Raw genomic sequence first — 14,503 nt, forward strand, 5'->3', positions numbered from 1 at the left:
CTGAAGTCCACAGCTCCCTGAAAATGCCAACACAAGAGTGTAGGGTTGTTAAGGAAGACATTTGTTCTGTGTGCCCTCGTTGTTTTGGGGCCTGGAGTACTGAAGTCAGGATGTCACGGGCAGCTCAATGAACTTTTCGTTGGGCCACGTTTGCAGTATTGTGTGCAGTTCTGATCACTGCACTTCTGGAAAGATGTGGAGGGCTTTGGAGAGGGTGCAGAAGTGGTTCACCGGGATGTTGTCTGGATTGGAGTGTATCAGCTAAAGGAGAGGTTGGACAGCACTGGTGTGTTGTCACTGGAGCAGCGGAGGCTGAAGAACCAGTCGGTATGAGTAGATCAAATTATGAGAGGCATCAATGGGGTAAACGTTCAATTTTTTTTACCCCTGGATGGAAATGTCCAGTACGAGAGGGTACAGATTTAAGGTGGGAATGTGGGAAAGTTTAAAGTAGATTTATGATACCACCGTTGTAGGCCGTATCTCAAATAATGATGTGTCAGAGTACAGGAAAGAGACAAGGAGCTTAGTGACATTGTGTCATGACAACAACCTTTCCCTCAATGTCAGCAAAGTAAAGAGCTGGTGATTGACTTCAGGACAGGGGCTGTGTACAAGCAGCTGTCCACCTCAATGGTGCTGAGGTCGAGAGGGTTGAGAGCTTCAAGTTCCTTGAGTGAACATCAATGTCTGTCCTGGTCCAACCACGGAGATGCCATGTCCAAGAAAGCTCACCAGTGCCTCTACTTCCTCAGGAGGCTAAAGAAATTTGGCATGACCTGATCAAGTGTATCCTTGGTCACTGCAGGAGGCAAGGGAAGAACTTGTAGGGGCCCTTGCTGGGATATTTGTATCGTCAATACCACAGGTGAGGTGCTGTAATACTGGTTGGGTGCTGATAGTTTGACTTTCATGGAAAAGCTCGGGAACTAGAGACTGGTGACCTTAATGAATGTGCTGGGTAAGGTATTGGAGGGGATTCTGAGGGACAGGATCTACATACCTAATTTTAGCCGTATTCCTGCTTTTGTTGCAGGCCCAGTGCCCGTCCGGCTGGTGAAGGGGAACAACATGTGCTCCGGGAGAGTCGAGGTCTATCACAACTCCACCTGGGGCACCGTCTGCGGCAGGAGCTGGGACATGAATGCGGCGGACATGGTCTGCAGGGCGTTGAACTGTGGGACAGCCCGGTCAGTAACAAGAGATGCCTCCTATGGAGAGGGCACTGGGAACATCTGGGTGGATGGGGTGAAGTGTAATGGGACAGAGCCTGCCCTCGACCAGTGCCCTGCCAGCCCATGGGGGGTGAATAACTGCACACACGGAGAGGACGCTGGAGTCTCCTGCACAGGTGAGTGTGGATGGGACTGTTACCCCCTCGGGTGAGTCAGTTTCAGTGTTGGGATCAGGGCTTTAACCTAAACCTTATGTGCTTTTGGTTGTTGAGTACTTGCCGTGAAACTGTTTGAAGACAATTTCAAAATTGGCGAAGTTGTGGATAGTGAGGAGAGTTGTGAAAGGATACAGCAGGATATATATCAGTCCGACCTTTGGGCAGATGGAGTTGAACCAGGACAAGTGTGAGGTGTTGTGTTTTGAGAGGTCAAGGGCAAGAGTAAAGTTTACAGTAAATGGCTGATCCCAAAGTGACGTTGAAGTACAAAGGATTTTGGTCCCTTAGGAGAGATCCAGAGAGACCCCGTGTCCATAGCTCCCAAAAAGTGGCAACTCAAGAGGATAGGGAGTTAAAGAAGGCGTATGGCATGCTTGTCCTTCATTGGTTGGGGGCACTGAGTATAAAAGTGAGGATGTCATGAGCACCTGTATAAAATTTTAGTTCGGCCACATTTGGAGTGTTGTGTGCAGATCTGGTCGCCACACTTCTGGAAGGGTGTGCAGGCTTTGGATAGGGTGCAGAAGAGGTTCGCCAGGATGTTGCCTGGATTGGAGAGTATCAGCTGCAATGAGAGTTTGGACAAACATGGATGGTTTTCTCTGGAAGCTGAGCAGGGATCTGATGGAAGTATGTAACACTACGACAGGCACAGATATAGTGATAATGAGTCTTTTTCACAAGGTAGAAAGATCGACTACAACGAAGCATGGATGCAAGGTGAGAGACAATTTCTTTTCAGTCAGAGAGTGGTAGGTGCCTGGAGCCTACGGCAAGTGATGTGGGAGGAAGGAGATTTGGTAGAAAGGTTTAAGAGGCAAGGAACAGGCAGGACATAGACGGCTACCGACTCAATGCAGGCAGCTGGGATTAGTTGCGCAGTTTTTGTACACAGAGGATGGCACGTGCCAAGAATGCGATCCCAGGGGTGGTGGTGGCAGCAGTTACAACAGCAACATGTGAGAGGCATTTCGACAGACACAGGAACAGGCAGGGATAGTGGGATATGGATCATGTGTATGTTATTGGGATTGGTTAGGTTGCCACCACGGTCCGCACAGAGATGGTGGGCCGAAGGGCCTGTTCCTGTGCTGTACTGTTCTGTGTTCTGTGTTCCTTCCCTCGACCATTAATATCCCACCCAGTCTAACCCCACTCCCCCGTCACTCCCGGCACCATTTCACGTCGCACAGTCTAATCCTTCTCGCCCATCACTCTCGGCACCTTGTAATAACTTGAGCCGAATTTTAACTACCTTCCCGCCTCTGTTGCAGGCCCTGTGCCCGTCCGGCTGGTGAAGGGGAACAACATTTGCTCCGGGAGAGTCGAGGTCTATCACAACTCCACCTGGGGCACCGTCTGCGGCAGGAGCTGGGATATGAATTCAGCGGACGTGGTCTGCAGGGTGTTGAATTGTGGGACGGCCTGGTCAGTGACAAGAGATGCCTCCTACAGAGAGGGCACTGGCGACTTCTGGCTGAATGGGGTGAAATGTAACGGGACAGAGCCTGCCCTCGACCAGTGCCCTGCCAGCCCATGGGGGGTGAACAACTGCACACACAGAGAGGACGCTGGAGTCTCCTGCACAGGTGAGTGTGGGTGAGGCTGTTTCCCCCTTGGCTGAAACAGATGCTAGTTATCTCCCCTATCTCTGCCTCTCATATTTTTACAGGGCAAGTGTACCATCCGCCTTCTTCATCACTGTGGACGTGCGGCTACTTTCAAGGAACTATGTACTAGTACCCCCAGGTCTCTCTGTTCTACACTCCCCAGGGCCCAGCAAATTCACTGTGTACACACTGCTGTGGTTTAACTTCTCAAAATGCATGACTTCACCCTTGTGCGAATTAAACTGCACCATCGGTAGTAACTACCAGAGACGCTGCCTCAGGAAGGCCACGTCCATCACCAAAGATGATATCTCCACCCTGAGGGAAAGGACTCTGACTGCCTACCCTATTGATGCATCTCAACATTGTACCTACTCCCATTGGGTCGCCCCTCAGCCTCCAATGCTCCCGAGAGAACACCTTCTCACGGCAGGAGGTACAGAAGCCTGAAGTCCCCACAGCACCAGGTTCAGGAATAGCGACTTCCCCTTCAACCATTTGGTTCTTGAACCGACTGGCACAAACCTAAGCACTCCCTCAGTACAGCAACACTGGGACTATATTGCACTACAGTGGACTTTTGTTTTTGTTCCAATTGTACTTTCTTCTAAAAATTGTGTATAATTTATGTCTTTCTTGTGAATGTTGTGTATCTCTTGCTTTGTGCCTGTGCACACATGGACTTGTGTGTGTGACAATAAATTCAACTTTCACTTTGAATTCTCTCTACCATTCCTTTGCCCACTTCCCCAGTTAATCAATATCCTGCTGTAACCTTGGACAAGCTGCACCATCCACGAGACACCAATCTTGGCGTCATCTGTAATGATGGGAAACGCTGGTCATCAATCTGTGCACACGATTCCATAATCAATTGCTGGATAAATATTTTTCAGTAATGTTTCAAGTTTCTAGGAGTGAACATCACCAATAGGCTGTCCTGGCCCAACCACGTAGACGCTACGGCCAAGAAAGCTCAGCAGCACCTCCACTTCCTCAGGAGGCTAAAGAAATTCAGCATGTCCTCTATGACACTCACGAACTTTTATCGATGCACCACAGAAAACATCCTATCGGGATGCATCGCAGCTTGGTACGGCAGCTGCTCTGCCTGGGACTGCAAGAAACTGCAGAGGTGTGGACACAGCCCAGCATGTCATGGAAACCAGCCTCCCCTCTGTGGACTCTGTCTACACTTCCCGCTGCCTCCGTAAAGCAGCCAGCATAATCAAAGACCCCACCCCGGGCATTCTCTCTTTTCCCCCCTGCCATCGGGCAGAAGATACAAAAGCCTGAAAGTACGTACCACCAGGCTCAAGGACAGCTTGTACCCTGCTGTTATAAGACCGTTGAATGATAAGATCGACTCTTGACCTCACAATGTACCTCGTTGTGGCCCTTGCACCTTATTGTCTGCCTGCACTGCATTTTCTCTGTTGCTGTGACACTTTATTCTGCATTTCTGTTATTGTTTTCTCTTGTGCTACCTCGATGTACTGATGTGGTGAAATGATCTGTATGGATGGCATGCAATACAAAGTTCTTCACCAGAATGCAGAATCAAGTGTTACAGCTGCAGAGAAAGTGCAGTTCAGGCAGACAATAAGGTGCAAGGGCCACAACAAGGTAGATTATGAGGTCAAGAGCCATCTTATCGTTCAATAGTCTTATAACAGCGGGGTAGAAGCTGTCCTTGAGCTTGGTGATACGTGCTTTCAGGTTTTGTATCTTCTGCCCAATGGGAGGGGGGAGAAGAGAGAATGTCTGCGGAGGATGTGGTCTTTGATTATGCCGGCTGCATTCCTGAGGCAGTGAGAGATGTGGACTGATTCTGCAGAGGGGAGTCTGGTTTCCGTGATGTGCTGAAGCCATGTTGGAACCAGGGCACTGGCTACAGGCTGTTTCACTGCTCCATCACCCATGGTAAGCCTTGGCATGCACAGAACAATTTTGGCAACCTAACTGTCACTCTATCTGAGAGCAACTGAGGTGAGAAGGGAGAAGCTGAAGGCAAACATTTTGACATGGTGAGCGGTAGGTGCCTGGAACGTGCTCCCCCCTCACTCCTGGCACCATTTCATGCTGCACAGTCTCATCCTTCTCTCCCATCACTCTCAGCACTTAGTGATAACTTGAGCCTAATTTTAACCACCTTCCTGTCTCTGTTGCAGGCCCTGTGCCCATCCGGCTGGTGAAGGGGAACAACATGTGCTCCGGGAGAGTCGAGGTCTATCACAACTCCACCTGGGGCACCGTCTGCGGCAGGAGCTGGGACACGAACGCGGCGGACGTGGTCTGCAGGGTGTTGAACTGTGGGACGGCCCGGTCAGTGACAAGAGATGCCTCCTATGGAGAGGGCACTGGGGACATCTGGCTGGATGGGGTGAAGTGTAACGGGACAGAGCCTGCCCTGGACCAGTGCCCTGCCAGCCCATGGGGGGTGAACAACTGCACACATGGAGAGGACGCTGGAGTCTCCTGCACAGGTGAGTGTGGGTGGGGCTGTTACCCCCTCAGCTGAAACAGATACCAGGTATCTCCCCTATCTCTACCTCTCATATTTTTACATACTCCTGTCATGTCAGTCTGTATTGTTCCAGGAAAATCAGTCCATCCAATTGTTAGCGTAACGCTATTACATTGCCAGCAACCTGGGTTCGATTCCGGCCGCTGTCTGTAAGGAGTTTGGGCATTCCCCCCGTGTCTGCGTGGGTTTCCTCCGGGTGCTCCAGTTTCCTCCCACATTCCAAAGGCGTACGGGTTAGAAAGTTGTGGGCATGCTATGTTGGCACCAGAAGTGTGGCGACACTTGTGGGCTGTCCCCGGAACATTCTACACAAAAAGGTGCATTTCACTGTGTGTTTCCCTGTATATGTCTCTAATTAAGATTTCTTATCTTATATTTATTCTTGTAACTCAAGCTCTCCAATCTAGGCAACATCCTTCTGAATCTTTTTAGAGATGGAGAGAGATACCTTTATTCGTCACATGTGCATCGAAACACACAGTGAAGTGCATTTTCGTGTAGAGTGTTCTGGGTGCAGCCCGCAAGTGTCGCCACGCTTCCGACACCAACGTAGCATGCCCACAACCTCCTAACCCGTATGTGTTTAGGATGTGCGAGGAAACCGGAGAATCTGGAGGAAACCCACGCAGACGCACGGGGAGAACGTACAAACTCCCACAGACAGCGGCCGGAATTGAATCCGTGTCACTGGCGCTGTAATGGCGCTGCACTAACCATGCTTGCTGCACCCCCTTGAGCTTAATCACATCTTTCCTGTAGTGTGGTGACCAGAACTACAGACAATACTCCCAGTCCAGCCTAACTCTTGTTTTGTACAACTGCAACAACACATACCAACTTCTTGCACCTCAATGCCTTGGCCATTGAAGTCAAGCGTACCATCCGCCTTCTTCATCACTGTGTATGTGCGGCTACTTTCAAGGAACTATGTACTTGTGCCCCCAGATCTCTCTGTTCAACACTCCCCAGGGCCCTGCCTTCACTGTTAATGCACTGCCGTGGTTTACCTTCTCAAAATATATCACTACACACTTGTCCAAATTAAATTGCACTATCGGTAGTAACCACAGGAGACGCTGCCTCAGGAAGGCAATGTCTATCACCAAAGATGATATTTCCACCCTGGGGGAAAGGACTCCTACTGCCGACCCTATGGATGCCTCTGAAAATTGTACCTACTCCTATCGGGTCGCCCCCTCAGCCTGCAACGCTCCAGAGAAAACCTCTTCTCATGGCAGGAGGTACAGAAGCCTGAAGTCCCCACAGCACCAGGTTCAGGAACAGCGACTTCCCCTTCAACCATTCGGTTCTTGAAGCGACCGGGTGCAAACCCTAATCACTCCATCAGTACAAGCAACACTGGGACCACTTTGCACTATAGTGGACTTTTTTTTTGTTCTAATTGTTCTTTCTTGTAAAAATTGTGTATAATTTATGTCTAATTTATGTTTTTCTTGTGAATGTTGCGTATCTGTTGCTATGTGCCTGTGCTGCTGCTGCTGCAAGTCAGGTTTTTATTGCACCTGTGCACACGTGAACTTGTGTGTTGTGAACAATAAACTCAACTTTGACTTTGAATTCTCTCTACCATTCCGTTGCCCACTTCCCCATTTAATCAATATCCTGCTGTAACCTTGGACAAGCTGCACCATCCACGAGACACCAATCTTGGCGTCATCTGTAATGAAGGGAAACACTGGTCGTCAATCTGTGCACACAATCCCATAATCAGTTGCTGGATAAATATTTTTCAGTAATGTTTCAAGTTTCTAGGAGTGAACATCACCAATAGGCTGTCCTGGTCCAACCATATAGACGCCACGGCCAAGAAAGCTCACCAGCACCTTTACTTCTTCAGGAGGCTAAAGAAATTCAGCATGTCCTCTATGACCATCATCAATTTTAATCACTGCACCATAGAAGGCATCCTATCCGAATGCATTACAGCTTGGTACAGCAACTGCTCTGCCAGGGATCGAAAGAAACTGCAGAGAGTTGTGGACACAGTGGAGCACGTCACGGACACCAGCCTCCCCTCCGTGGACTCTGTCTACACTTCCCGCTGCCTCGGTAAAGCAGCCAGCATAATCAAAGACCCAACCCACAAAACAATAACAGAATGCAGAATAAAGTGTTACAGCTACAGAGAAAGTGCAGTGCAGGCAGACAGTAAAGTGCAAGGGCCACAACGAGGTAGATTGTGAGGTCAAGAGTCCATCTTATCATTCAATAGTCTTATAACAGCGGGATAGAAGCTGTCCTTGAGCTTGGTGATACGTGCTTTCAGGTTTTGTATCTTCTGCCCGCTGGGAGGGGGGAGAAGGAAGAATGTCCGCGGTGGCTGGGGTCTTTGATTATGCCGGCTGCTTTCCCGAGGCAGCGGGAAGTGTGAACAGAATCCACAGAAGGGAGTCTGGTTTCTGTGATGTGCTGAAGCCATGTTGGAACCAGGGTACTGGCTACAGGCTGTTTCACTGCTCCATCACCCACGGTAAACCTTGGCATACACAGAACAATTTTGACACCTAAATGTCACTCCATCTGAGAGCAACTGAGGTGAGAAGGGAAAAGTTGAAGGCAAACTTTTTGACACGGTGAGTGGTAAGTGCCTGGAACGCGCTGCCAGAGGAGATGGTGGAAGCAACGTTGATGGAAAGTACGATAGCAATGTTGGACTACAACAGGTGTTGGACAGACACATGAACAGGCTGGGAATGGAGGGATATGGACCCTCTGTGGGCAGATGGGATTAGTTAGATTGACATCACGGTCTGCACAGCTGTGGTGGGCCGAAGGGCCTGTTCCTGTGCTGCAGTGTTCCATGTTCCACACTCCTTTCCTCGACCATTAATATCCCACCCAGTCTAACCCCACTCCCCGTCACTCCCGGCACTATTTCACATTGCACAGTCTAATCCTTCTCTCCCATCACTCTCGGCACCTGATGATAACTTGAGCCTAATTTTAACCTCATTCCTGCCTCTGTTGCAGGCCCGGTGCCCGTCCGGCTGGTGAAGGGGAACAACATGTGCTCCGGGAGAGTCGAGGTCTATCACAACTCCACCTGGGGCACCGTCTGTGGCAGGAGCTGGGATACGAATGCGGCGGACGTGGTCTGCAGGGCGTTGAACTGTGGGACGGCCCGGTCAGTGACAAGAGATGCCTCCTATGGAGAGGGCACTGGGGACATCTGGCTGGATGGGGTGAAGTGTAACGGGACAGAGACTGCCCTCAACCAGTGCCCTGCCAGCCCATGGGGGGTGAACAACTGCACACACGGAGAGGACGCTGGAGTTTCCTGCACAGGTGAGTGTGGGTGGGGCTGTTACCCCCTCGGCTGAAACAGATACTAGGTATCTCCCCTATCGCTGCCTCTCATATTTTTACATACCCCTGTCATGTCACCTTTCAGCTTGCTTTGTCCCACGGGAAAATCAGCCCATCCAATCTCTCCTTGTAACTCAAGCCCTCCAATCCAGGCTACATCCTTCTGAATCCTTTTGTAGATGGAGAGAGATACCTTTATTAGTCACATGTACGTCGAAACACAGTGAAATGCGTCTTTCGGGTAGTGTGTTCTGGGGGCAGCTCGCAAGTGTTGCCACGCTTCCGGCGCCAACATAGCATGCCCACAACTTCCTAATCCGTACGTCTTTCAAATGTGGGAGGAAACCGGAGAACCCGGAGGAAACCCACACAGATACACAGGGAGAATGTAAAAACTCCTTATAGACGGCGGCTGGAATTGAACCCGGGTTGCTGGCGCTGTAATAGCGTTACGCTAACTGCCACACTAACCATGCTTGCTGCACCCTCTTGAGCTTAATGACATCTTTCCTGCAGTGTGGTGACCAGAACTGCAGACAATACTCCCAGTCCAGCCTAACTCATGTTTTGTACAACTGCAACACAAGGTCTCGACTCTTGCACTCAACGCCTCGGCCGATGAAGGCAAGCACACCATCCGCCTTCTTCGTCACTGTATACGTGCAGCTACTTTCAAGGAACTATGTACTTGTACCCCCAGATCACTCTGTTCAACACTCCCCAGGGCCCTGCCATTCACTGTGTATGCACTGCCGTGGTTTACCTTCTCAAAATACATCACTTCACACTTGACCGAATTAAATTGCACCATCGGTAGTAACTACAGGAGGCACTGCCTCAGGAAGGCAACGTCTCTCAGCAAAGGTGATATTTCCGCCCTGAGGGATAGGACTCTGACTGCCGACCCTTTCAATGCCTCTCCAAATTGCACAGATTTCCATCGGGTCGCCCCCTCACCCTCCAACGCTCCAGAGAAAACTTATTCTCACAGCAAGAGGTACAGAAGCCTGAAGTCCCCACAGCACCAGGTTCAGGAACAGCGACTTCCCCTTCAACCATTCGGTTCTTGAAGCGACCGGTGCAACCCTAATCACTCCATCAGTACAGCAACACTGGGACCACTTTGCACTATAGTGGACTTTTTTTTTGTTCTAATTGTTCTTTCTTGTAAAAATTGTGTATAATCTATGTCTAATTTATGTTTTTCTTGTGAATGTTGCGTATCTGTTGCTATGTGCCTGTGCTGCTGCTGCTGCAAGTCAGGTTTTTATTGCACCTGTGCACACGTGAACTTGTGTGTGTGACAATAAACTCAACTTTGACTTTGAATTCTCTCTACCATTCCTTTGCCCACTTCCCCATTTAATCAATATCCTGCTGTAACCTTGGACAAGCTGCACCATCCACGAGACACCAATCTTGGCGTCATCTGTAATGAAGGGAAACACTGGTCGTCAATCTGTACACACGATTCCATAATCAATTGCTGGATAAATATTTTTCAGTAATGTTTAAGTTTCTAGGAGTGAACATCACCAACAGCCTGTACTAGTCCAACCATATAGATGTCACGGCCAAAAAAGCTCACCAGCAACTCTCCTTCTTCAGGAGGCTAAAGAAATTTGGCATGTCCCCTTTGACACTCACCAACTTTTATCAATGAACCACAGAAAGCATCCTATCCGGATCCATCACGGCTTGGTATGGTAACTGCTATGCCCAGGACCTCAAGAAACTGCAGAGAGTTGTGGACACAGCTCAGCACCTCACGGAAACCAGCCTCCCCTCTGTGGACTCTGTCTACACTTCCCGCTGCCTCGGTAAAGCAGCCGGCATAATCAAAGACCCCACCCACCCTGGGCATTCTCTATTCTCCCCCCTGCCATCGGGCAGAAGATACAAAAGCCTGAAAGCTTCTACCCCGCTGTTATAAATCTATTGAATGATAAGATGGAGTCTTGACCTCACAATCTAACTCGTTGCGGCCCATCGACCTTATTGTCTGCCTGCACTGCACTTTCTCTGTAGCTGTGACACTTTATTCTGCATTCTGTTATTGTTTTCCCTTGTACTACCTTGATGTACTGATGGAATGAAATGATCTGTATGGATGGCATGCAAAACAAAGTTTTTTTTTACCAGACCTCGGTGCACGTGACAATAATGAACCAATCTGCCAATTCCAATAACCTACAGTAATCATCCTGCATAACAATCGGCTGGTCTTTGGGATTTGGAAGAAAACCAGAGGCACCAGCGGAGACCCATGCAGTCACCGAAAGAACGTGTAAAGTCAATACAGACAGCACCAGAGATCACAATCAGTCAGCTCCCTGCAGCTGTGAGACCATTTTCTTAAGATTCACAAAGACCATGCAAACCAAACCCATTATCCTGCTGAGTTCATATCCTCAACTTTTAGTTCGTAAATTGCTCACATGTAACAAAGAACAGTTTAAAAAAAACTTTGTTTTGCATGCCATCCATACAGATCATTTCATTACATCAGTACATCGAGGTAGTACAAGAGAAAACAATAACAGATTGCAGAATCAAGTGTTACAGCTACAGAGAAAGTGCAGTGCAGGCAGACAGTAAAGTTCAAGGGCCACGACGAGGTAGATTGTGAGGTCAAGAGTCCATCTTATCGTTCAATAGTCTTATAACAGCGGAGTAGAAGCTGTCCTTGAGCCTGGTGATACGTGCTTTCAGGTTTTGTATCTTCTGCCCGATGGGAGGGGGGAGAAGGAAGAATGTCCGCGGTGGCTGGGGTCTTTGATTATGCCGGCTGCTTTCCCGAGGCAGTGGGAAGTGTGGACAGAGTCCGCAGAAGGGAGTCTGGTTTCCGTGATGTGCTGAAGCCATGTTGGAACCAGGGTACTGGCTACAGGCTGTTTCACTGCTCCACCACCCACGGTAAACCTCGGCATACACAGAACAATTTTGACACCTGTCACTCCATCTGAGAGCAACTGAGGTGAGAAGGGAAAAGTTGAAGGCAAACTTTTTGACACGGTGAGTGGTAGGTGCCTGGAACGCGCTGCCAGAGGAGATGGTGGAAGCAACGTTGATGGAAAGTACGATAGCAATGTTGGACTACAACAGGTGTTGGACAGACACATGAACAGGCTGGGAATGGAGGGATATGGACCCTCTGTGGGCAGATGGGATTTGTTAGATTGGCATCACGGTCTGCACAGCTGTGGTGGGCCAAAGGGCCTGTTCCTGTGCTGCAGTGTTCCATGTTCCACACTCCTTTCCTCGACCATTAATATCCCACCCAGTCTAACCCCACTCCCCCCTCACTCCCGGCACCATTTCACGTCTCACAGTCTAATCCTTCTCTCCCATCACTCTCGGCACCTTGTGATAACTAAAGCCTAATTATACCTACCTTCCCACCTCTGTTGCAGGCCCGGTGCCGGTCCGGCTGGTGAAGGGGAACAACATGTGCTCCGGGAGAGTCGAGGTCTATCACAACTCTGCCTGGGGCACCGTCTGCGGCAGGAGCTGGGATATGAATGCGGCGGACGTGGCCTGCAGGGCATTGAACTGTGGGACGGCCCGGTCAGTGACAAGAGATGCCTCCTACGGAGAGGGCACTGGGGACATCTGGCTGGATGGGGTGAAGTGTAACGGGACAGAGACTGCCCTCAACCAGTGCCCTGCCAGCCCATGGGGGGTGAACAACTGTACACACGGAGAGGACGCTGGAGTCTCCTGCACAGGTGAGTGTGGGTGGGGTTGTTAAGCCCTCCTGTGGGTTGGTGTCCACGGTGGGGTCAGTGATTTTTACCTTAAACTTCTGCTTCTACTTGCCCACAAACTGAAGAATGCATGAAAGGTGGTTGAGTTGTGGACAATGAGGAAGGGTGTGAATGTCTCCAACAGGATATCGATCAGTTGGATGTCTGGGTGAAGATGTGGCAGATGGAGATTTATCTGCATCAATGTGAGGTGTTGCATTTGGAGAGGTCAAGTTCGAGAGGAAAGTTCGCAGCATGTGGCAGGACCCTAAGCAGCACTGATGTACAGACGGATCTCACTCCCTCAGAATGGATCCAGGGGACGTGAAGTCCACAGCTCCCTGAAAATGCCAACAAAAGAGTGTAGGGGTGTTAAGGAAGACATTTGTTCTGTGTACCTTCATTGTTTGGGGGCCTTGAGTACTGAAGTCAGCATCTCACGGGTAGCTGGATGAAATTTTAATTCAGCCACTTTTGGAGTATTGTGGCAGTTCTGGTCACCGCACTTCTGGAAGGATGTGGGGGGCTTGGGAGAGGGTGCAGAAGTGGTTCACTGGGATGTTGCCTGGATTGAAGTGTATTAGCTAAAGGAGAGGTTGGATAGACCTGGTTTGTTGTCACTGGAGACTGGTGACCTTAATGTAAGGTATTGGAAGGGGTTCTGCGAGACAGGATCTACATGCCAAATTTTAACCTCATTCCTGCCTCTGTTCCAGGCCCGGTACCTGTCCGGCTGGTGAAGGGGAACAACATGTGCTCCGGGAGAGTCGAGGTCTATCACAACTCCACCTGGGGCACCGTCTGCGGCAGGAGCTGGGACACGAATGCAGCAGATGTGGTCTGCAAGGCGTTGAACTGTGGGGCGGCCCAGTCAGTAACAAGAGATGCCTCCTACGGAGAGGGCACTGGGAACATCTGGCTGGATGTGGTGAAGTGTAACGGGACAGAGCCTGCCCTGGACCAGTGCCCTGCCAGCCCATGGGGGGTGAACAACTGCACACACGGAGAGGACGCTGGAGTCTCCTGCACAGGTGAGTGTGGGAGGGGTTGTTACCCCCTCGGGTGAGTCAGTTTCAGTGTTGGGATCAGGGCTTTAACCTAATCCTTGTGTGCTTTTGGTTGTTGAGTACTTGCCATGAAACTGTTTGAAGACAATATCAAAATTGGCGAAGTTGTGGATAGTGAGGAGAGTTGTGAAAGGATACAGCAGGATATATATCAGTCCGACCTTTGGGCAGATGGAGTTGAACCAGGACAAGTGTGAGGTGTTGTGTTTTGAGAGGTCAAGGGCAAGAGGAAAGTTTACAGTAAATGGCAGATCCCAAAGTGACGTTGAAGTACAAAGGATTTTGGTCCCTTAGGTGAGATCCAGAGAAACCCCATGTCCATAGCTCCCAGCATGTGGCAACTCAAGAGGATAGGGAGTTAAAGAAGGCGTATGGCATGCTTGTCCTTCATTGGTTGGGGGCACTGAGTATAAAAGTGAGGATGTCATGAGCACCTGTATAAAATTTTAGTTCGGCCACATTTGGAGTGTTGTGTGCAGTCCTGGTCGCCGTACTTCTGGAAGGGTGCGCAGGCTTTGGATAGGGTGCAGAAGAGGTTCACCAGGATGTTGCCTGGATTGGAGAGTATTAGCTGCAAGGAGAGTTTGGACAAACATGGATGATGTTCTCTGGAACGTTGGAAGCTGAGCAGGGATCTGATGGAAGTGTGTAAAACTACGACAGGTACAGCTTGGGTTATAATGAGTCTTTTTCACAGGGTGGAAAGATCGACTACAATGGGGCATAGATGCAAGATGAGAGACAATTTCTTTTCAGTTAGAGAGTGGTAGGTGCCTGGAGACCACTGCAGGGGGTGTGGGAGGAAGGAGATTTGGTAGAAAGGTTTAAGAGGC

The 14,503-nt window shown here is 49.8% G+C and overlaps 1 protein-coding gene across 1 annotated transcript in view; it reads left to right on the top strand.

The window, feature by feature from the left end:
- The window catches only part of LOC127576405 (uncharacterized), a 159,621-nt gene that overhangs the window by 115,433 nt on the left and 29,685 nt on the right, over window positions 1-14,503 (top strand). Inside the window, exons 23-28 of the mRNA XM_052026915.1 lie at window positions 1,037-1,351; window positions 2,668-2,982; window positions 5,175-5,489; window positions 8,522-8,836; window positions 12,271-12,585; window positions 13,320-13,634. Of these exons, the coding sequence (XP_051882875.1) occupies window positions 1,037-1,351; window positions 2,668-2,982; window positions 5,175-5,489; window positions 8,522-8,836; window positions 12,271-12,585; window positions 13,320-13,634 (1,890 nt within the window). The remainder of the gene's footprint in view (window positions 1-1,036; window positions 1,352-2,667; window positions 2,983-5,174; window positions 5,490-8,521; window positions 8,837-12,270; window positions 12,586-13,319; window positions 13,635-14,503) is intronic.

Source organism: Pristis pectinata, chromosome 12, assembly GCF_009764475.1.
Source record: "Pristis pectinata isolate sPriPec2 chromosome 12, sPriPec2.1.pri, whole genome shotgun sequence".
In the NCBI taxonomy this organism is placed as follows: domain Eukaryota; kingdom Metazoa; phylum Chordata; class Chondrichthyes; order Rhinopristiformes; family Pristidae; genus Pristis; species Pristis pectinata.